Source organism: Scyliorhinus canicula, chromosome 1 (assembly GCF_902713615.1).
Source record: "Scyliorhinus canicula chromosome 1, sScyCan1.1, whole genome shotgun sequence".
Lineage (NCBI taxonomy): Eukaryota > Metazoa > Chordata > Chondrichthyes > Carcharhiniformes > Scyliorhinidae > Scyliorhinus > Scyliorhinus canicula.
The window spans coordinates 1,927,506-1,950,594 of NC_052146.1; the positions used below are offsets into that span (position 1 = coordinate 1,927,506).

Sequence of the window (23,089 nt, forward strand, 5' to 3'; positions counted from 1 at the left end):
AGGTCTGGCAGCATCTGAAGGGGGAGAAAAGAGCCGACGTTTCGAGTCCGATGACTCTTTGTCAAAGCTCACGTCCACGTGGGTTTTCTCCGGGTGCTCCGGGATCCCCTCCCAAGTCCTAAAAGATGTGCAAGTTAATGGATTGACCACACTAAATTGCCCCGTAATTGGGAAAAAATAATTGGATATTCTAAATTATAAAGAAAAGAAAAGCTCCTAGTCACCACGTTCCGGCGCCTGTTCGGGTACACTTAGGGAGAATTCAGAATGTCCAATTCACGTAACAGCACGTCTTTCGGGACTGTGCGAGGAAACCGGAGCGCCCGGAGGAAACCCAGACAGACACGGGGAGAATGTGCAGACTCCGCACAGACAGCGACCCAAGCCGGGAATCGAACCTGGAACCCTGGCACTGTGAAGCAACAGTGCTAACCACTGTGCTACCGTGCTGCCCATGGTATCTGTGTCCATTAAAATAATGTTGATATATTAATTGTATTTGAAAACATCAATTGGCTGTTACAGAGCTTGTGGACTATTTCAAAACCCAAATGAAAGAGAATGAAGATGTTGCTTCAGCAGTTGCAGCCATTCGCACCTTGTTGGAGTTTTTGAAGAGAGACAAAGGTAACAGAATTATTATAATTAGAACAGAATTTTAAACAACTTCCAAACACATTGGTTTCTGAATTTGTAAAGCCATCCTGAGATTTATGTGCAGAAAAAGACTTGCAGGAGTATGCTCAGATTTTTAAAACTGAATTGAAATTCTCAAACTTTGGATTATTAATGAAAATTGAAAATGCTGGGAATAGTATTTTGCTGCTGTTCTCGAGGTTATGAGTCCAGTAATATTTAACTGGCTGACTCAATTCATCAAATTTGGTATAAAAACATGTTGTCGATGCCTAAACATTCTTTTCCGTGAGCTTTAAAAGGTCACTTGTTTATATCCTGGAATTAGGTGAAACCATTCAGGGTCTGAGGGAGAATTTGAAGGACGCCATTAAAACCCTCAGCAGTGTGGATTCTTCAGTGGCGGTGTCTTCAGGCGGTGAACTTTTTCTCCGGTTTATCAGTCTCACTTCCCTGGAACACCCGGTATGTACTGGATGTGCAGAACCATTGTTGTATATTTTGAAATAAACTCTGGAATTCACTCCCTAAACCTTTCCGTCAAATCTGCTCCTATAAGGCACACCTTAAAACTACCTTTTTGATCGTGGTTTTGGCCATCTGTCCTAACATCCCCTCGTGTGTCTGTGTCATATTAAACCTGATAATCGGATGTGTGAAGAGCCTTGGGATGGTTTACCGCATCCACTCTGCCAAGTCCCTCAGGGTTGTTATGTTTCAATAAGATCACTTCTCAATCTTCTAGGGGCAGCACGGTAGCATTGTGGATAGCACAATTGCTTCACAGCTCCAGGGTCCCAGGTTCGATTCCGGCTTGGGTCACTGTCTGCGCGGAGTCTGCACATCCTCCCCGTGTGTGCGTGGGTTTCCTTCGGTAGCTCCGGTTTCCTCCCACAGTCCAAAGATGTACAGGTTAGGTGGATTGGCCATGATAAATTGCCCTTAGTGTCCAAAATTGCCCTTAGCGTTGGGTGGGGTTACTGGGTTATGGGGAAAGGGTGGAGGTGTTGACCGTGGGTAGGGTGCTCTTTCCAAGAGCCGGTGCAGACTCGATGGGCCGAATGGCCTCCTTCTGCACTGTAAATTCTATGATAAACTTTAATGGATACAGGCCCAGCCCATCAACATTTCCTCATAAATAAGGGTGGTATGTGGCGCAGTGGTTAGCACTGGGACTGCGGCACTGAGGACCCGGGTTCGAATCCCGGCCCTGGGTCACTGTCCGTGTGGAGTTTTCACATTCTCCCTGTGTCTGCGTGGGTTTCACCCCCACAATCCAAAAAGATGTGCTGGTTAGGTGGTTTGGCCACACTAAATTGCCCCTGAATTGGAAAAGAAAAATAATTGGCTACTCTAAATTTGAAAAAAACATTTCCCCTTCATCCCAGGAATCGGACAAGTGAACTCTCTGAACCTATAATGCAATTGCTTTCTTTCTTAAGTAAGGAGACAGAAATGCGCGCAGTACTCTGTGGTCTCAGCAATGCCCTGTAGCAAAACATCTCTACTTTTATATTGCTTTCCTCTTGCAATAAACAAAAGCATTCCATTTGTCTTCCTGATCATTTGCTGTGGCTGCATACTAACGTTTTTTGATTCCTGTACCAGGACACCCAGGTTCCTCTGCTCCTCACAGTTCTGAAATCTCTCTCAATTTAAATAATATGTTGCTTTTCTATCCTTCCTGCCAAAGGGGAAAATTGTATTTTGGAAGTGGAAATACATTTTAGATGACTAAAGCAGGCGTGCTCCAAACCGTAGCCTGTGGGACATACACACCCACTGATCCTGGGCCACACAGTCACTTTCCACTTGGAGTTGGTTCTTCCTCTCTTGCTTTCATCATCCTGGTGGTTAGAGAGAGAACCGCTTCTTAACATCTTTCTCTTAATCTTAAATCATTCGTCGAAGATCAGGGATATAGGAGAATGTTGAATTTAAACTTTACTGGACTGTTAAGTAGTCCGAAAGTTTGGGCAATTTTTGCTGTTAACTCAGTTTTCCAACTTGTATGTGAGAGTCCCTGTGTGTTCCTGCGGAGAATTTAACATTTTTATTGCATTGGTTCCTGCCTTGTAACAAGGCTTGAATTCTGTCGGGGGGGGGGGGTGTTGATAGGTTGCTAGATCAGTTCAAGGGTCAGTCAATTTTGAGTCGGGCAGAAGAGGTACTGTGGCGAGCAGTCGCCAGGCTGCCCACGTCAGAGTGCCAGCCTAGAAATGTTACAGATAAGACTGAGACACAGGCGGAGAAGGGCAGCAGAGTGAGTAGCACTGTTGCTTCACAGCTCCAGGGTCCAAGTTATATTCATTGGAGTTGAGAAGAGTGAGAGGGGACCTCAGAGAAACTTACAAAATTCTAACAGGGATTAGACAGGGTAGAATCACAGAATGTTCCCGATGGGTGGCACGGTAGCACAGTGGTTAGCACTGTTGTTTCACGGCTCCAGGGTCCCAGGTTCGATTCCCGGCTTGGGTCACTGTCTGTGCGGAGTCTGCACGTTCTCCCCGTGTCTGTGGATTTCCTCCGGGTGCTCCAGTTTCCTCCCACAGTCCAAAGATGTGCAGGTTAGGTGGATTGGCCATGATAAATTGCCCTTCGTGTTCAAAAAGGTTAGGTGGGGTTACTGGATTACGGGGATAGGGTGGAGATTGGCCTTAAGTAGGCTGCTGTTTCCAAGGGCCAGTGCAAACTCAATTGGCCGAATGGCCTCCTTCTGCACTGTAAATTTTATTCTATTCTAGGATGGTGCGGAGTCCAGAACTAGGCGTCATAGTTTGAGGATAAGTGATGAACCTTTAGGACTGAGGTGAGGAGAAATTTCTTCACCCAGAGAGTGGTGAATCTGTGGAATTCACTATCACAGAAAGTACTTGAGGCTAAAACCTTGTGTAATTTGAGGAAGGAATTAGCTATAGCTCCTGGGGCTAAAGGGATCGGGATATGGGAGGAAGGCGGGATGAGGGTATTGACCTTGATGATCAGCCATGATCATGATGAATGGTGGGGAAGGCTCAAAGGGCTGAATGGCCTCCTCCTGCTTCTATTTTCCATGTTTCTAAACCAGCCTCTTTTTCCAATTAGAGGGGCAATTTAGCGTGGTCCATCCACCTACCCTGCACATCTTTGGGTTGTTATGTGAGACCGAAGCAGATATGAGGAGAATGTGCAAATACCACACGGACAGTGACCCAGAGTTGGGATCGAACCCGGATCATCGGCACCATGAGGCACAGTGCAAACCACTGCGCCACTGTGCCGCCCTCTTCTTTGGCAATCCTGCGACTCTGTTCATCCACATCACTAAACAAAAAATAAAAGTTAGGATCTATCAAGCCAGGTTCCATCCTGGGACCTGATTTTTCCAGTAGTGACAGTAGCTGGGGTTGAAACCAACAGATTTACCCCTCGTGTCAGAACATTCTCAGCTACTCCTGTACTCGGGGGAAGCTCCTTTCCCACGTGTGCCCTCTTCTTCATTGTTAACAATTCCCCAGTTCTGGACTTTGTTTAATGTTTTTCATGTCGGATTACTGGGTCTCCCGACTTTCGATAGTGAGCAGTGTCTCATGGGGTGTGGCTTTCACCCACAGCCCGACAGAAACAAAGTCTTTAACAAAAAATAACTGGACAGCTGTTATAAATCATCAACTGAACTCTGGTGACTGTAAACTGTTGCCTGTCTGAAGTGCAGTGGCTTAGAACACAGTTTGTTCTGTGAAGGCATCATCACATCTGTGTAAAACATTGTGCGTCAAACATTTGCTGTCATTTTTTCCCGATGTAAATTCTTTTTTTAAAAATAATTTTTATTCAGATTTTCCAACAACAAATTTTATCCGAAAAAAGAAAAAACAGAACCCCCCCCCCCCATACAAAGCAATAAATTAACAAGAAGAAAAAGTAACAAACACAGAGTCGTAAGAACAAACCCCCATAATCGACCCATAGTCTCCCACCCCTGGTTGCTGCTGAAATTGACCACCCTCTAACACTCCGCCAGGAGATCAAGAAAAGGCTGCCATCGCCGGAAGAACCCTTGCACCGACCCCCTCAGGGCAAACTTGACCCTCTCCAGTTTAATGAACCCGGCCATGTCGCTGATCCAGGATTCCCGGCTCGGGGTCCTCGCGTCCCTCCACCCGATGTAAATTCTTTTTTTTTATAAATGTTTTTTATTGAGTTTTCATATTTTATATATGACAAATTACTAATTATTAGAGAGAGAAAAAAAGAAAACACAAAAATTTAACATGAATATTTACAGGTAAGCATCTTCATAACAACAATTGTGGCCGCCCCCTTTAGCCAGCATACATATTTTACATTCCCCAATATGGCCGAGGCACATGTTTATAGGCATACCCGATGTAAATTCTGACATCCACATTTATAATGAAAACTGCTGATTTGTGCCAAGCTGTGATCCCATTCCTCCTCCACTGGAGGCGCTGCTGTGCCACACTAGCTGCAGAGGATGTCGTTACAACATGTTCACATTAAAGACATTGAAATGTGTAAAGAAAATATATATAAAATGTATATAGAATGTTAAAATGGGACTGAATTCCGTCTCTATCCCAGTCTAATTCATCCCCGAAGCCCCACTTCAGGTGAAGGCTGCACAGAATGTTGACTTGTCTGTGATGCCACAGGAGGTCGATTAGTGCAGTATTGAATCATTTTGAGGTGTTTTTATGACACAGCAAATGGAGTTTGAACTGATGTAACTTTGTTATTGCAGGATTTTTCAAAATGCAAAAAGACAATGATAGACAGAGGAGAGCTTTACTTGGAGAAAATATCCGTTTCAAGGAGTAAGATTGCAAACCTGTGTCACGCATTTATAAAAGATGGAGCTGTAAGTACTGAATCACCCCAACCAAGATCTACTTTACAGCGAACCAGACCCACCGGATCCCTCCCAGCTCGCTCAGTCTGAACTGCCTCACTCCTATGCAGCAGTCACTACAGCACAGGAGGCCATTCTGCCCATCACTTCCATGCTGTCTCTCTCTCTATAGTTCTCCTCTTCCCTGTAAGGTTGAAAATGTACTTCACTCAAGTGCCCACCCAATTTCTTTTTGAAAACACGCTCTCTGTTTCCACCACCCACGTAGGCAGTAGGTTCCATAGAACAGTATAGCACAGGACAGGCCCTTTGGCCCACGATGTTGTGCCGACCATTTATCCTAATCTAAGACCAACCTAACCTACACCCCTTCAATTTACTGCTGTCCATGTGCCTGTCTAAGAGTCGCTTAAATGTCCCTAATGACTCTGACTCCACCACCTCTGCTGGCAGTGCATTCCACGCACCCACCACTCTCTGTGTAAAGAGCCTACCCCTGACATCTCCCCATACCTTCCTCCAATCACCTTACAATTATGTCCCCTCGTGACAGCCATTTCCGCCCTGGGGAAAAGTCTCTGGCTATCCACTCTATCCATGCCTCTCATCACCTTGTACACCTCTATCAAGTCACCTCTCTGCCTTCTTCACTGCAGCAAAACTTTGCAGGTCTTAAACAATTCCTCTGTCAATGAAAGTCAACACACCATATGCCTTCTTAACAACCCTATCAACCTGGGTGGCAACTTTGAGGGATCTATGTACGTCGACCCAAGATCCATCTGTTCCTCCACACTTCCAAGAATCCTGCCTTTAACCCTGTATTCAGCATTCAAATTCCACCTTCCAAAATTAATCACTTCACATTTATCAAGGTTGAACTCCATCTGCCACTTCTCAACCCAGCTCTGCATCCTGTCAATGTTCTGCTGAAACCTGCAACAATCCTCAACACTATCTACAACTCCCCCAACCTTTGTGTCATCAGCAAACTTACTAACCCACCCTTCCACTTCCTCATCCAAATCATTTATAAAAACCACAAAGAGCAGAGGTCCCAGAACAGATCCGTGCGGGACACCACTGGTCACCGACCTCCAGGCGGAATACTTTCCATCCATTACCACTCGCTGTCTTCTATCAGCCAGCCAATTCTGTATCCAGGCAGCCAAATTTCCCCGTATCCCATGCCCCCTAACTTTCTGAATGAGCCTACCATGGGGAACCTTATCAAATGCCTTACTGAAATCCATATACACCACATCCACTGCCCGACCTTCATCAATGTGTCTCGTCACATCCTCAAAAGAATTCAATGAGGCTTGTGAGGCATGACCTACCCCTCACAAAGCCATGCTGACTATCTTTAATCAAACTATGTTTTTCTAAATAATCATAAATCCTATCTCTCAGAATCTTTTCTAATATTTTGTTCACCACAGACGTAAGGCTGAGGAAATCCCTCGGGTCTGTAATTCCGAGGGATTTCCCTATTCCCTTTCTTGAACAGGGGAACAACATTTGCCTCCCTCCAATCATCCGGTACTACTCCAGTGGAGAGTGAGGACGCAAATATCATCGCCAACAGCGCAGCAATCTCCTCCCTCGCTTCCCGTAGTAACCTTGGGTATATCCCGTCAGGCCCAGGGGACTTATCTGTCCTGATGCTTTTCAAAATTTACAGCACATCCTCCTTCTTAATATCAACCTGTTTGAGTCTATTAACCTGGTTCACACTGTTCTCATGAGCAACAAGGTCCCTCTCTCTAGTGAATACTGAAGCTAAATATTCATTTCGGGCCTCCCATACATCCTCGGACTCTAGACACAAGTTCCCTCGACTATCCCTGGTTGACCCTACTCTCACTCTGATCATCCTCTTATTTCTCACATAAGTGTAGAACGCCTTGGGGTTTTCCCTAATCCTTCCCGCCAGGGCTTTTTCATGCCCCCTTCTAGCTCTCCTCAGTCCATTTTCGAGTTCCGAGTCATTAACACTCGCTGCCTGACGATGTTCTCCCGCACATTCTTGGTGATTAAGAAGGCGAACAGAGTTTAGTCCTTCATTGCCCGAGGGATGGAGTTTAAGACTAGGGAGGTTATGCTGCAACTGTATAAGGTGTTCGTGAGGCCACACCTGGAGTATTGTGTTCAGTTTTAGTCTACTTACCTGAGAAAGAACATACTGGCACTGGAGGGTGTGTAGAGGAGATTCACTAGGTTAATCCTAGAGTTGAGGGGGTTGGATTACGAGGAGAGGTTGAGTAGACTGGGACTGCAATTGTTGGAATTTAGAAGGATGAGGGGGGATCTTATAGAAACATTTAAAATTATGACGGGAAAAGATAGGATAGATGCGGGCAGGTTGTTTCCACTGGCGGGTGAAAGCAGAACTAGGGGGCATAGCTTCAAAATAAGGGGAAGTAGATTTAGGACTGAGTTTAGGAGGAACTTCTTCACCCAAAGGGTTGTGAATCTATGGCGTTCCTTGCCCAGTGAAGCAGTTGAGGCTCCTTCATTGAATGTTTTCAAGCTAGAGGGGCTGGTTTAGCTCACTCGGCTAAATCGCTGGCTTTTAAAGCAGACCAAGCAGGCCAGCAGCGCGGGTTCGATTCCCGTACCAGCCTCCCCGGACAGGCGCCGGAATGTGGCGACTAGGGGCTTTTCACAGTAACTTCATTGAAGCCTACTCGTGACAATAAGCGCTTTTCATTTCATTTTCATAGAGATAGTTTTTTGAAGAATAAAGGAATAAAGGGTTATGGTGTTGGGGCGGGAAAGTGGAGCTGAGTCCACAAAAGATCAGCCATGAATGGCGGAGCAGGCTCGAGGGGCCAGGTGGCCTACTGCGCCTAGTTCTTGTATTCTTATTCCCTCTCCCCTGTAGTTCTGGCCCCAAACCATAGATCTGAGCCCCAAGTCTTTGTGCCATCAACTAATGGGAACAGCTTTTCCTTGCCCACCTTATCTTAATAATTCTGTACACCTCTACCTTGTACAAGAAGTTTGTAAATTTCTGACTAACCTCTGCAATTTCCTCACCTTTTAAACACCCTGGGTTGGAAGCCATTCTGTCCTGCAGGTTCATCTATTTTCAGTTCCATTATTTTTACCAATATCTTTTTGTTTTACTTGTATGAAATCCAATAGGTTCCTCCCTTGACTTTGTTTAATGTTCACTGTCCATTGGTATTACATCGTCTTTCAATACTGTGAAAACTGAAACATAGTACAGAGGTGACGGGTAGAATGTCCATGTTATTTAGGAGATCCCTTTCTGAAGAAATCCTTTGCCTCCATTTGATACTTTAGGTGGTGGACAGGAGGTGTAAACCAGGAACAAACATCCTGCGTGACAATTATAGCCTAGGTGGTGGACAGGTGGTGGACAGGAGGTGTAAACCAGGAACTAACATCCTGCGTGACAATTAGAGCCTAGGTGGTGGACAGGAGGTGGACAGGAGGTGTAAATCAGGAACAAACATCCTGCGTGACAATTAGAGCCTAGAATTTGGTACCTTGTGTTTAGAAAATCTAATTTGTTTATTACAGAAAATTTTAACCCATGCTTCTTCGCGGGTTGTACTGCGAGTGTTGGAGAGAGCAGCTGAAGCCAAGAAACGCTTCAGTGTTTACATCACCGAATCACAACCCGATTCATCGGGGTGAGTAAGACATTGTGTGGCGTGTACGTTTTTATAATCGTCACTTGAAGAAACTCCGAGGAGGTATCCATTCCAAAGATACATTTTTCTGTTGTGTTATTCTATCTACATTCTACAGCTGACCGATGATCAGCTCTGATCACATTACCTGCCCAGACAGCAGTGTTGTCTGGTGCACTGTTAGCTTTGGTGTCCTTACGAAGAATCATTTTACTAGACAGTGATATTAAATACTGTCACTGGATGTACTCCGAGCCTCGTGGGCCTCTTGAGTGTTACACTGTGTTGTACTGTAACCCCACTGCACTTGATTGTGACTCCTGTCCAGTGTCATTGAGATCAACTAGCATGTTATTGAAAGCCCTCTGCAGTGCGAGTACGTCCTGTCTCCACTTGTCACGACTTTTGGTTCAACTTTTGCATCAAGTTTATCATTTGGTTTTTCCACGTCAACTGCATCACAAAGTAATTATAAAGCCTTGGTCACTGCTGGGTTCAGTGGAGTGAATTTATTAAGTTATTGTCAATACTCTTGCCATTTTGTATGCTTAAAAATTCACATTCATCAACTTACTGGGCAATTTAGTTGTAATATTTTGAAGTGTTGTGAGTTATGCGGAGTGAGACATGCTTTCTTATTTGCCTTCCAGTCTCAAAAGTGCAGAATGCCTGCGAAAGCTGAACATTCCCGTAACAGTGATATTAGATGCTTCAGTTGGGTATGTTGAGAAATATTTTTCCTGCTGGACAAAAGAGTCCTGTTTACATCAGATGTGGAAACATCATTTAGACAGATATTTATTAGCTAACTATAACTATTATAGTTAGTTTGGCTATGCTGATTAAATTATTAGTTTAGTGATAGTGTGGGCCGCTCACAAACATCATTCCCTTTTTCCAGGTACATTATGGAGAAAGTGGATTTGCTACTGGTTGGTGCTGAAGGGGTGGTGGAAAGTGGAGGAATCATTAACAAGGTAACATTCTTTTCCATTCGCTTGGTTAGAGAAAAAGTCAATCATCTAACTAATCAGTGACGGGCAGAGAAACAAATCATTGGAACATGAGGTTGTTTAGTCCCTTGAGTTTGTGCTGCTATTGGATGGGATTGGATTTGTTTATTGCCACGTGTACCAAGGTACAGTGAAAAGTATTTTTCTGCGAGCAGCTCAACAATAAGTACATGGGAAGAAAAGGGAATAAAAGAAAATACATAATAGGGCAACACGAGGTATACAATGTAACTACATAAGCACCGGCATCAGATGAAGCATACAGGGTGTAGTGTTAATCAGGTCAGTCCATAAGAGGGTCATTTAAGAGTCTGGTGACAGTGGGGAAGAAGCTGTTTTTGAGTCTGTTCGTGCGTGTTCTCAGACTTCTGTATCTCCTGCCCAATAGAAGAAGTTGGAAGAGTGAGTAAGCCGGGTGGGAGGGATCTTTGATTATGCTGCCCGCTTTCCCCCGGCAGCGGGAGGTGTAGATGGAATCAATGGATGGGAGGCAGGTTCGTGTGATGGACTGGGCGGTATTCACGACTCTGAAGTTTCTTGCGGTCCTGGGCCGAGCAGTTACCATGCCAGGTTGTGATGCAGCCCGATGGGATGCTTTATATGGTGCATCTGTAAAAGTTGGTAAGGGTTAATGTGGACATGCCGAATTTCCTTTGTTTCCTGAGGAAGTATAGGCGCTGTTGTGCTTTATTGATGGTAGCGTCGACGTGGGTGGACCAGGACAGATTTTTGGAGATGTGCAACCCTAGGAATTTGAAACTGCTAACCATCTCCACCTTGGCCCCGTTGATGCTGACAGGGGTGTGTACAGTACTTTGCTTCCTGAAGTCAATGACCAGCTCTTTAGTTTTGCTGGCATTGAGGGAGAGATTGTTGTCGTTACACCACTCCACTAGGTTCTCTATCTCCCTCCTGTATTCGGACTCGTCATTATTCGAGATCCGGCCCACTATGGTCGTATCGTCAGTAAACTTGTAGATGGAGTTCGAAGCAAATTTTGCCATGCAGTCGTGTGTGTACAGGGAGTAGAGTAGGGGGTTAAGTACGCAGCCTTGTGGGGCCCCGGTATTGAGGACTATTGTGGAGGAGGTGTTGTTGTTTATTCTTACTGATTGTGGTCTGTTGGTCAGAAAGTCAAGGATCCAGTTGCAGAGGGAGGAGCCAAGTCCTAGGTTTTGGAGCTTTGATATGAGCTTGGCTGGGATTATGGTGTTGAAGGCGGACATTGAGCAGTTTAGGCCTATAAACTCTCGAGTTTAGAAGAATGAGAGGAGATTGAATTGAGGGATAATAGATGATAAACATAGAACATAGAACATTACAGCGCAGTACGGGCCCTTCGGCCCTCGATGTTGCGCCAACCTGTGAAACCATCTGAAGCCTATCTGACCTACACTATTCCATTTTCATCCATATGTCCATCCAGTGACCACTTAAATGCCCTTATAGTTGGCGAGTCTACTACTGTTGCAGGCAGGGCGTTCCACACCCCTACTACTCTCTGAGTAAAGAAACTGCCTCTGACATCTGTCCTATATCTATCACCCCTCAATTTAAAGCTGTGTCCCCTCGTGTTGGTCATCACCATCCGAGGAAAAAGACTCTCACTGTCCACCCTATCTAACCCTCTGACTATCTTATATGTCTCTATTAAGTCACCTCTCAGCCTTCTCCCCTCTAACGAAAACAACCTCAAGTCCCTGAGCCTTTCCTCGTAAGACCTTCCCTCCATACCAGGCAACATCCTAGTAAATCTCCTCTGAACCCTTTCCAAAGCTTCCACATCCTTCCTATAATGTGGTGACCAGAACTGCACGCAGTACTCAAGGTGCGGCCGCACCAGAGTTATGTACAGCTGCAGCATGACCTTGTGGCTCCGAAACTCAATCCCCCTGCTGATAAAGGCTAGCACACCATATGCCTTCTTAACAGCCCTATTAACCTGGGTGGCAACTTTCAGGGATTTATGTACCTGGATGCCGAGATCACTCTGTTCATCTACACTACCAAGAATCTTGCCATTAGCCCAGTACTCTGCATTCCTGTTACTCCTTCCAAAGTGAACCACCTCACACTTTTCCGCATTAAACTCCATCTGCCACCTCTCAGCCCAGCTCTGCAGCTTATCTATGTCCCTCTGTATCCTATAACATCCTTCAGCACTATCCACAACTCCACCGACCTTCGTGTCATCTGCAAATTTACTAACCCATCCTTCTACACCCTCTTCCAGGTCATTTATAAAAATGACAAACAGCAGTGGCCCCAAAACAGATCCTTGCGGTACACCACTAGTAACTGAACTCCAGGATGAACATTTGGATGAACGGTATGAAGATGATATTGAGAGGATTATTCCTCTTGTGAGGCAGGATCAGAGGTAACAGATTTAAAACAGCGATGAGGAGAAATTGCTTCTCTCAAAGGGTCGTGAATCTGTGCAGTTCACTACCCCAGGAGTGCAGTGGAGTAAACTTGAGGAGATAGACAGATTTTTAATTAGTTACGGGTTTAATGGTTATGGGGAGCGGGCAGGAAAGTGGAGTTGAGGCCGAGGTAAGATCAGCCGTGATGATATTGAATGGCGGAATGAACTGCTGGATGCTTGCCTTCACCAAGGTTCCTTAAATAGCACCTTTCAAATCCACGACCATGTAGGAGCAGATACATGGAAACACCACCACCTGGAAGTTCCCCTCCAAGCCACTCGCCATCCTGACATCATTCCTTCACTGTTGTTGGGTCAAATTCCTGGAATTCCCTTATGGCACTGTGGGTATGCCTGCACCATGGGAACTGCAGCGGTTCAAGAAGGTAGCTCACCACCACCTTCTGAAGGGTATTTAGGGTTGGGCAATAAATGCTGGCCTAACCAGTGTTGCCCACACCTCATGAATTAATATATTTTTTTTAAATTATCATTGTTTCTGTCTGAATGATTCCCATTAATTTTTTCCTTCCCTTGCAGATTGGAACTTATCAAATGGCCGTTTGCGCAAAATCACACAATAAACCCTTCTACGTGGTCGCAGAGAGTTTCAAATTTGTCCGGCTTTATCCTCTTAATCAGCAAGATGTTCCTGATCGATTTAAGGTGAGAACTATTTGTAGTATCTGTATAAACTGAAGTTCGCCTTTCAGGGGGTATAGATCTTAATGTGGTTAATTAAGAACCAACACATCTTTATTTTTGTACATTTAGAATCCTGTGCATGTTTATCATCTGTCATCAGCAGCAGAGGAATTTGGATTTTGATGTAAAGACTACGGCACCTTTTAAAGGATAAATAATTGAAGCAATGGGATATGCCGGGGGGGGGGGGGTGTGTAGTAGATTTTAGTTTAGACAGGCAGCATGATCAGCACGGGCAGGGCCTGTTTCTGTGCTGTACTTTTCTTTGTTCTTTGAGTGTGAGGAAGCGGGATTTTCTTTAAATTGTTCCAGCAAAGAGCGGAATTGCCTCCTCCTGTGTTCCATGACTGATTATAAAATATTAATTTCCAACAGTACAAAGCAGACACGTTGAAGTCGGTGAAGAATCTTGCAGATGAGCATCCAACAGTGGACTATACACCTCCGTCATTCATTACACTTCTGTTCACAGATCTCGGCGTTCTCACTCCATCTGCTGTCAGTGATGAATTAATTAAATTATATTTGTAATAATCAGTAACGTGGACTTTTTTTTGAAAACTGCACAGTAGTTAACCACAGAAATCATCTAAAGCTGAGGCAAGGCGGGAGATAAAACTAGGTGGACAGATCACTACGCTCCACAGATCAATCCTCTTTATTCTTTCACGGGATGTGGGCATCGATGGCTGGGCCAGCATTTGTTGCACGTCCCTAATTGCCCCTGAACTGATTGGTGTGCTGGGCCGTTTCAGAGTCACGTGTAGACCAGATTGGATAAGAACGGCAGATTTCCTCCCCTAAAGGGCACTCGTGGACCAGACGATTTTTACGACAATTGATGACGGGTTCGATGTCACGGATGCCGAGGCTAATTTTCAATTCCAGATTTTATTAATTGAATTTAAATTCCACCAGCTGCCGTGGTGGGGTTTGAACCCATCTCTCCAGAGCATTAATTAGCCTGGGAGTCTGGGCTACCACTACGCCACCCTTCCCCTCTTACTATATAATATTCCTGAAGTGCCAAAAAATACAGGGACTAGTTTTAACCAGAGGGTAACAAACTGTGAGAGACAGGAAATGTCTCTCTGGGCCCATCCAGCCTCTCCCACCGCTGCCATCCCTGAAGCATCACAGTTACTCCCCACCCCATTTATAAAAATCCAGGCCAATTCAAAGGAAACATTTTCAAAAATATTTTTATTGAAGAAATTTTTCATTGTAAGAAAATAAACAAGCTGAACATCAATGTACAATGCATGAATACCACAATCAATAATTAACAACCCCAGTAACCCTTATGGGTATGATTCACTGCCCTGCAGAACTGCCGATCCTCCGAAAGAGCACCCCACACAGGCCCACAACCCCGCCCAGGCCCACAACCCCACCTAACCCTGCACATCTTTGGACTGTGGGAGGCTTTAGAGAGGGTGCAGAAGAGATTTACCAGGATGTTGCCTGGTATGGAGGGCATTAGCTATGAGGAGAGGTTGAATAAACTTGGTTTGTTCTCACTGGAATGACGGAGTTTGAGGGGCGACCTGATAGAGGTCTACAAAATTTTGAGGGGCATAGACATAGTGGATAGTCAGAGACTTTTTCCCAGGGTATAAGGATCTATTACTAGGGAGCATAGGTTTACGGCGCGAGGGGCAAGGTTTAGAGGAGATGTACGAGGCGAGTTTTTTGCACAGAGGGTAGTGGGTGCCTGGAACTCGCTGCCGGAGGAGGTGGTGGAAGCAGGGACGATAGTGACATTTAAGGGGCATCTTGACAAATACATGAATAGGATGGGAATAGAGGGATACGGACCCAGGAAGTGTAGAAGATTTTAGTCGGTGCAGGCTTGGAGGGCCGAAGGGCCTGTTCCTGTGCTGCACTTTTCTTTGTTCTTTGAAACCGGAGCACCCGGAGGAAACCCACGCAGACACAGGGTGAACGTACAAACTCCACACCGACAGTCAGCCGTGGCTGGAATTAAACCCGGGCCCCTGGTGCTGAGGCAGCTGTGCTTACCACAATCGCCCCACCCAAATTCTCCAAAGATCTATCACACTTGGTGAGGAAGATTTTCATGTGGGAAACATGCTTACATGCTTCCAGAACATACACACACCCCCCCCCCCCCCCCCAACCAAATGAACCAGTTCTCATTTACGATGATGCCCTCCCATTCTAGATTTCCTCACCGATGGTTTGTGTCTTCCCAATCAAGTACTTTTGATTAGATCATCCCTCAACTTCAAAACCTAAGGAAGTCCAACTGGCCCTCAAGATGTAACCCTCGATCCCAGGTTGAATTCTGGTGACTGTGTGCTGCACCCGTTCCAAGGCCAGTTCTGCCACTGGTGTGTTCAGATGTAACGGCAGTGCTGCCAATGGGGATCTCTGCACAGCAAAAGCATCATTTCCTCCACTTTATATTCGAGGATTTGTGAGATGACGGCCCACACTCAAATTGTCACTTTGTGAACTTGTAACATTGCGTGAGCTTTCAGACACTCCTGGGCAGCGGTGAGTAACCTGCAACCCAGGGGACCACATGCGACCCATCTGGGTTCTGAGCGTGGCCCACAAGGTATTTTGTTGATTGACCGTTGACCACGTACAGGGTTGCCATATTCCTCCGATATCTGTTCCTCTGAGTGGACACCACCACCGGACTCGAGGTAAATTTTGCAGGGGAAAACAAGCAAAGCCCTCAAGCCAGACCCACTGCAGGAGATCACCTCCATCTACCCCCATATGGAATTCAGATCCTGGAGCCGTTCCAGTACTTTCTCAATATTAGCTGTCCAGTAATAACAAATTAGGTAAAGCTAAGCCACCTGACTGCCTCTCTCTGAAGAAACACCCTACGAATCCTCAGGGTCTTGCCTGTCAAAAAGAAGGAAGCTATCACCTCGATTACTCTAATAACGCAAAGAAAGATTGGGGGAGACACCGGAAAAGAAATAAGAACCTCGGGAGGACATGCACTTTAACGGTCTGCCAGGACAAGGGGTGGTCACGTCACTCTGTAAATCAGATTTAATCCCATTCCCCAGACAAATATGATTTAATTTATGGAGCGGGGCCCAATTGTGGAAACCCGGAGTCCCAGATAACGAAATCCAGATTGGTCCAGGTGAAAAGGTAACACCCCCAGATTGGCTCCCCTCCCTGGGTGACAAGAGAAAGTTTGTTAAAGTAACTTTACCTGCAATTACATTGAAGAAGTGAATCAGGAAAACATTACCAAACATTGGTGGGTCAGGAATTAAAGATCACCCAAAGAGCAAAGGGAAAGGTTAGGATAATTTATCTTTATACACGGAGGGAATATTCAAAAGGAAACAGGCAGAAACAGAATCCGCATAGTTTTTAAAAAGGGCAGTGGATAAATATTTGACAAATAAAAATTGGAAGGGGAGCAGTGAGAGGGTCTGTCAGCTGACCCAGGCGTGATGCAGATTCTGATTCTTTAGTTGCTGTGATCAGAAAGATAGATTGATGGAAAAATGAGTGGGGAAATCAAATATTTGTATTTTGAGCCCAGCACCCTGTAAGGTAAAGATAGAGGGAGGCACAGCTTTCGAGAACCCAAATGTCACCTTGCACAACACAAAATACCTTTTCAGAAACAGAACTGATGCCTTCCCAATGGCTCAGGGAATGATTCACCAACACAACTCCAGAGTCACTCCCAGGATATCAGGGATTGATGCCGTATGCTTTGATGCTGTGTGCTTTGCTTCCTTTCCTTGGGAATTGACTTCTTTCTAGGCTATTGCTTTGTGGGGTTACATCAGATATCATTGTTATTGTGTATAGCACAGCTTGTTCAATAAACGAGGTGCAGAGGGATCTAGGTGTTTTGGTGCATGAGTCTGAAAAGTGTGCACCACATAATAGAAACATCGAAAATAGGAGCAGGCGTCCCTTCGGGTCTGCTACACCATTATGAACATGGCTGATCCCCTCTCCCCAATTTAAGACCATAAGACCATAAGACATAGGAGTGGAAGTAAGGCCATTCGGCCCATCGAGTCCACTCCGCCATTCAATCATGGCTGATGGGCATTTCAACTCCACCTACCAGCATTCTCCCCGTAGCCCTTAATTCCTCGCGACATCAAGAATTTATCTATCTCTGCCTTGAAGCCATTTAGCGTCCTGGCCTCCACTGCACTCCGCGGCAATGAATTCCACAGGCCCACCACTCTCTGGCTGAAGAAATGTCTCCGCATTTCTGTTCTGAATTTACCCCCTCTAATTCTAAGGCTGTGCCCACGGGTCCTCGCCTAACGGAAACAGTTTCTTTGCGTCCACCCTTTCTAAGCCATGTATTATCTTGTAAGTTTCTATTAGATCTCCCCTTAACCTTCTAAACTCCAAAGAATACAATCCCAGGATCCTCAGCCGTTCATCATATGTTAGACCCGCCATTCCAGGGATCATCCGTGTGAATCTCCGCTGGACACGCTCCAGTGCCAGTATGTCCTTCCTGAGATGTGGGGCCCAAAACTGGACACAGTACTCCAAATGGGGCCTAACCAGAGCCTTATAAAGGCTCAGTAGCACATCGCTGCTTTTATATTCCAACCCTCTTGAGATAAATGACAACATTGCATTCGCTTTCTTAATCACAGATTCAACCTGCATGTTTACCTTTAGGGAATCCTCGACTAGCACTCCCAGATCCCTTTGTACTTTGGCATTATGAATTTTCTCACCGTTTAGAAAGTAGTCTATGCTTGGATTCTTTTTTCCAAAGTGCAAGACCTCACATTTTCTCACGTTGAATTGCATCAGCCATTTCCTGCACCACTCTCCCAAACTGTCTAGATCCTTCTGCAGCCTCCCCGCTTCCTCAGCACTACCTGCCTGACCACCTAACTTTGTATCATCGGCAAACTTCGCTAGAATGCCCCCAGTCCCTTCATCCAGATCATTAATATATATGGTGAACAGCTGCGGCCCCAACACTGAACCCTGTGGGACACCGCTGGTCACCGGCTGCCATTCCGAAAAAGAACCTTTTATCCCAACTCTCTGCCTTCTGTCAGACAGCCAATCCTCAACCCATGCCAGTAGCTCACCTCGAACACCATGGGCCCTCACCTTACTCAGCAGCCTCCTGTGTGGCACCTTATCAAAGGCCTTTTGGAAATCCAGATAGACCACATCCACTGGGTTTCCCTGGTCTAACCTACTTGTCACCTGCTCAAAGAATTCTAACAGGTTCGTCAGGCACGACCTCCCCTTACTAAATCCATGTTGACTTGTTCTAATCCGACCCTGCTCTTCCAAGAATTTAGAAATCTCATCCTTAACGATCGATTCTAGAATTTTACCAACAACCGAGGTTAGGCTAATTGGCCTATGATTTTCCATCTTTTGTCTTGATCCTTTCTTAAACAAGGGGGTTACAACAGCGATCTTCCAATCATTCGGGACTTTCCCTGACTCCAGTGATTTTTGAAAGATCTCAACCAACGCTTCCGCTATTTCTTCAGCCACCTCCCTCAGAACTCTAGGGTGTAGCCCATCGGGGCCAGGAGATTTGTCAATTTTAAGACCTTTTAGCTTTTTTAGCACCATCTCTTTTGTAATGGCAACCATACTCAACTCAGCCCCCTGACCCTCTATAATTTTTGGGATATTACTCATGTCTTCCACTGTGAAGACAGACGCAAAGTACTTATTAAGTTCTCCAGCCATTTCCTCGTCTCCCATCACTAGCCTTCCGGAATCAGTTTGAATTGGCCCAATGTCTACTTTGGCCTGTCGTTTGTTTCTTATGTATTGAAAGAAACTTTTACTATCATTTCTTATATTACTGGCTAGCCTGCCTTCATATTTGATCCTCTCCTTCCTTATTTGTCTCTTTGTTAACCTCTGTTTGTTTTTGTAGCCTTCCCAATCTTCTGATTTCCCAGTGCTTTTGGCCACTTTATAGGATCTCTCTTTTTCTTTGATACATTTCCTGACCTCCTTTGTCAGCCATGGCTGTCTAATCCCTCCCCGGATAATCTTTCTTTTCTTGGGGATGAACCTCTGTACAGTGTCCTCAATTATGCATACAAACTCCTGCCATTTTTGCTCTGCTGTCTTCCCCACTAGGGTCTGCTTCCAGTCGATTTTCGCCAGTTCCTCTCTCATGCCCTCGTAATTACCTTTATTTAACTGTAACACCATTACATCCGATTTTGCCTTCTCTCTTTCAAACTGCAGACTGAACTCAACCATATTATGATCACTGCTTCCTAAGTGTTCCCTTACTTTAAGATCTTTTATAAAGTCTGGTTCATTACATAGCACTAGGTCCAGAATAGCCTGCTCCCTTGTGGGCTCCATGACAAGCTGTTCCAAAAAGCCATCTTGTAAGCATTCCATGAATTCCTTTTCTTTGGATCCACTGGCTACGTTATTTACCCAATCCACCTGCATATTGAAGTCCCCCATGATCACCGTGACCTTGCCTTTCTGACATGCCTTTTCTATTTCCCGGTACATGTTGCGCCCCTGGTCCTGACCACTGTTAGGAGGTCTGTACATAACTCCCATTATGGTTTTTTTTGCCTTTGTGGTTCCTCAATTCTACCCACACAGACTCCACATCATCCGACCCTATGTCGTTTAGTGCCATAGATTTAATTTTGTTCTTAACTAACAAGGCAACCCCACCCCCTCGGCCCACCTCCCTGTCTTTTCGATAGGTTGTATATCCTTGGATGTTTAACTGCCAGTCCTGAACCCCCTGCAGCCATGTCTCCGTGATGCCTACCACATCATAATCATTCACGATGATCTGTGCCATTAGTTCGTCTACTTTGTTACAAATGCTACGAGCATTCAGGTAAAGTGCCTTAATGCTAACTTTCTTATCATTACAGATATTGGAAGTCCTAAGATGTCCAAAGTTATCCTTCCTTTTTGTTGAATTCCTAGTCTGCCTCAAGCTTAAATCCACCTGCCTACATGTTATCCTCCTGCGTATCTTGCCATTTAACTCCATGCTCCCTGTCGCTTTCACTTTCCCTTCCCCCCAACTCAGAAGTTTAAAGTCCTACTGACCACCCTATTTATCCTCTTCGCTAGAACACTGGTTCCAGATCGGTTCAGGTGGAGACCGTCCCAACGGTACAGATCCCCCCGGTTCCAAAACTGATGCCAATGTCCCATGAAGTGGAATCCCTCTTTCCCACACCAATCCCTTAGCCACGTGTTTACTTCCCTAATTTTCTTGTCCCTATGCCAATTGGCACGTGGCTCGGGCAGTAATCCGGAGATTATGACCCTTGAGGAATTTGATCCCATTCGCCCCAAGAGCTAAATCTAACTCCCTCCTGAAAACATTCGGGAACTAAGTGGGAACTATGTCCCATAGCGAGTGCGTTTAGCCGCGTGTTTCCTGGCGCAGCTATCTAACGTGGCTAGGGGGCCTCAGCAGGGAACTCACTGCCGAGGCTGCACTTAGTCCCATTTCCTGTACTAAGGAGCCCCACTCGTCAAAACTCAGTGCAGGGAGAGATCGGTGTCCTGATGTCTCGATCCCCCCCAAAGCCCAAAATCACCTTTAAGGGGGCCCTTGCCCCCAGGTACACAGGGTACCCCTGGGCCCGATCACTGTTGTGTAAAAATGCCAGCTGGGCACTGGCAAGCACCTGGGGGCCTCCGATCCGCTGGGATATCCCCACGAGTGCTGTTCTGTCTGGACCGTGGAGACCAGTACTGAATGGCATTCACGCGAGCTCACCAAGGGGATTGATCCCAAAGCCTCGGTTACCTCGGGAAACGGCAGATTAGAGACTAGCAGATTTGCTAAAAAGTGAACACGCCCATAATGGGCGGGCTTCACATCGAGCGAGATTGCGTTGGGTCTCCGGGCAGTTACCGGCCACATTGTTAACCTACTCGGGATTCCGGAGGATATTCTAAACGGCATCTGTGACCGTGCAGCACTCCATCAGTACTTAACACTGGGTGGTCAGCAGACTAATGGTCAGTCTCTGGAGTAACCGCTGAGCCACAGCTGACACGCACATTGTTTTCTCACATTTACCAGAATCATTATTTTATTTTAATATTTAATTAGTATTTGGTGTAGCCACAAATAAGCAGATTTTACTCCCAGGTACCACAATACAGCACAGTGGTTAGCTCTGTTGCTTCACAGCGCCAGGGTTTCAGGTTCGATTCCCGGCTTGTGGATTTTGCACGTTCTCCCCGTGTCTGCGTGGGTTTCCTCCGGGCGCTCCGGTTTCCTCCCACAAGTCCCGAAAGACGTGCTTGTTGGGTAATTTGGACATTCTGTGTACCTGAACAGGCGCCGGAATGTGGCGACTAGGGGCTTTTCACAGTAACTTCATTGCAGTGTTAATGTTAGCCTACTTGTGACAATAAAGATTATATTTAGATTTTTAAAATTTACACACTAAATATTCCCGGTAATAGCGCAAATTTATTTTACATAAAATAAAAGCAAAATATTGCTGATGTTGGAAATCTGATATAAAATCTGAAAATGCTGGAAAATCGGCAGGTTTCACGTTTCAACTCCACGTGACTTCTTCACAGCTCAGAAATGTATTTAACAAATTGATTTTCCACAGTCAAGTCCAGGAATTTCTTTCACAGAAAGTAACAGTCAGACATCTTCCAGTTCACTTGTCCCCATCAGTTGCTTTTCAAACTCCTCCTCATTGATCTTCCCCCTTTTCAGTTTCTTCAGCAATCGGGTATCATTGAGAAGCTCGTCGATATTCTCCTCCTCCATGTCAGATCCCTGCAAAATGGAAGTGTTAGTAACTTGGAACCAGAGGATTTGTTTTGAGGCTGAGCAAGTCAGAGTTAACTTTCTAATCAGCGCACAGAGCTCAGGATAGTTTATCAACTGCACGAATAGCGGAAAAAATAGATCAGAGCAGACCTTTCCACTTCGATTTGTTCAGGATTACAGAATGTTTGTTTGGGAGCATGGCTGAGACTGTAATTACAGGTAACGGATGGAGAAAAGTGATTTCATGAGATGGTGGCACAGTAGTATTGTCACTGGGCTAGTAATCCAGCGGCACGGCAATACTCTGGGAATCCAGCTTCGAATCTGTCACGGCAATGGTCAGAATTTAAACTCAATAAAAAACCTGGAATTAAAAGTCCAATGATGACCATAAAACCATTGTTGTCACTGAAACCCATCTGGTTCACTAATGTCCTTTAGAGAAGGAAATGTGCCGTCCTTCCCCGGCCTGGCCTACACGTGACTCCAGACCCACAGCAATGTGGCTCCTCTGAAATGGTCGAGCGAGACACTCAGTTCAAGGGCAATTAGGGATAGGCTGCCTTCGCCCAGCGACGCCCACGTCCCAAAGAGTCAACAAAATGATTAAACCAATCAATGGGTCAGAAGGTTCAAGCTCACCACGTTGAGAGTGTTGTGTGGGTGGAGAGCAGGACTGTCCAGGACCAACTATCACCAAATGCTGGAACCTTGATTATCTGATGGTGATATTTTAATGATATATCTAATCTGAATGCTTAGTGCAGCGAGAGATCTGGGCTCTCGTGTTAGCCACATTTTCCACATTATTATTCATTTGTGGGATGTGGTGTTGCTGGCTAGGCCCGCATTCATTGCCCATCTGCAATTGCCCTTGAGAAGGGGCAGGTGAGCTGCCTCCTTGAACCGCTGCAGTCCATGTGGTGTAGGTACATCCACTGTGCTGTTAGGGAGCGAGTTCCAGGATGTTGTCCCCAGCGACAGTGAAGGAACGGCCGATATATTTCTAAGTCAGGATGG

General features: G+C 45.6%; 2 protein-coding genes across 7 annotated transcripts in view; one reads left to right on the top strand and one right to left on the bottom strand.

Annotated features, from left to right (window-relative positions):
- eif2b1 (eukaryotic translation initiation factor 2B, subunit 1 alpha) overlaps window positions 1-13,840 on the top strand; it is an 18,140-nt gene extending 4,300 nt beyond the window's left edge. For all 6 annotated transcript variants that reach the window (XM_038798869.1, XM_038799006.1, XM_038798930.1 and 3 more), the window contains exons 2-9: window positions 526-627; window positions 965-1,101; window positions 5,381-5,497; window positions 9,041-9,153; window positions 9,804-9,872; window positions 10,055-10,130; window positions 13,135-13,260; window positions 13,675-13,840. In XM_038798869.1, coding sequence (XP_038654797.1) covers window positions 526-627; window positions 965-1,101; window positions 5,381-5,497; window positions 9,041-9,153; window positions 9,804-9,872; window positions 10,055-10,130; window positions 13,135-13,260; window positions 13,675-13,830 — 896 coding nt within the window. In that variant the 3' untranslated portion in view covers window positions 13,831-13,840. The remainder of the gene's footprint in view (window positions 1-525; window positions 628-964; window positions 1,102-5,380; window positions 5,498-9,040; window positions 9,154-9,803; window positions 9,873-10,054; window positions 10,131-13,134; window positions 13,261-13,674) is intronic.
- A 7,845-nt stretch (window positions 13,841-21,685) lies between these two features.
- Window positions 21,686-23,089, bottom strand: part of ddx55 (DEAD (Asp-Glu-Ala-Asp) box polypeptide 55) — a 42,707-nt gene continuing 41,303 nt past the window's right edge. The window contains exon 14 of the mRNA XM_038799470.1: window positions 21,686-22,075. Coding sequence (XP_038655398.1) covers window positions 21,938-22,075 — 138 coding nt within the window. The 3' untranslated portion in view covers window positions 21,686-21,937. The remainder of the gene's footprint in view (window positions 22,076-23,089) is intronic.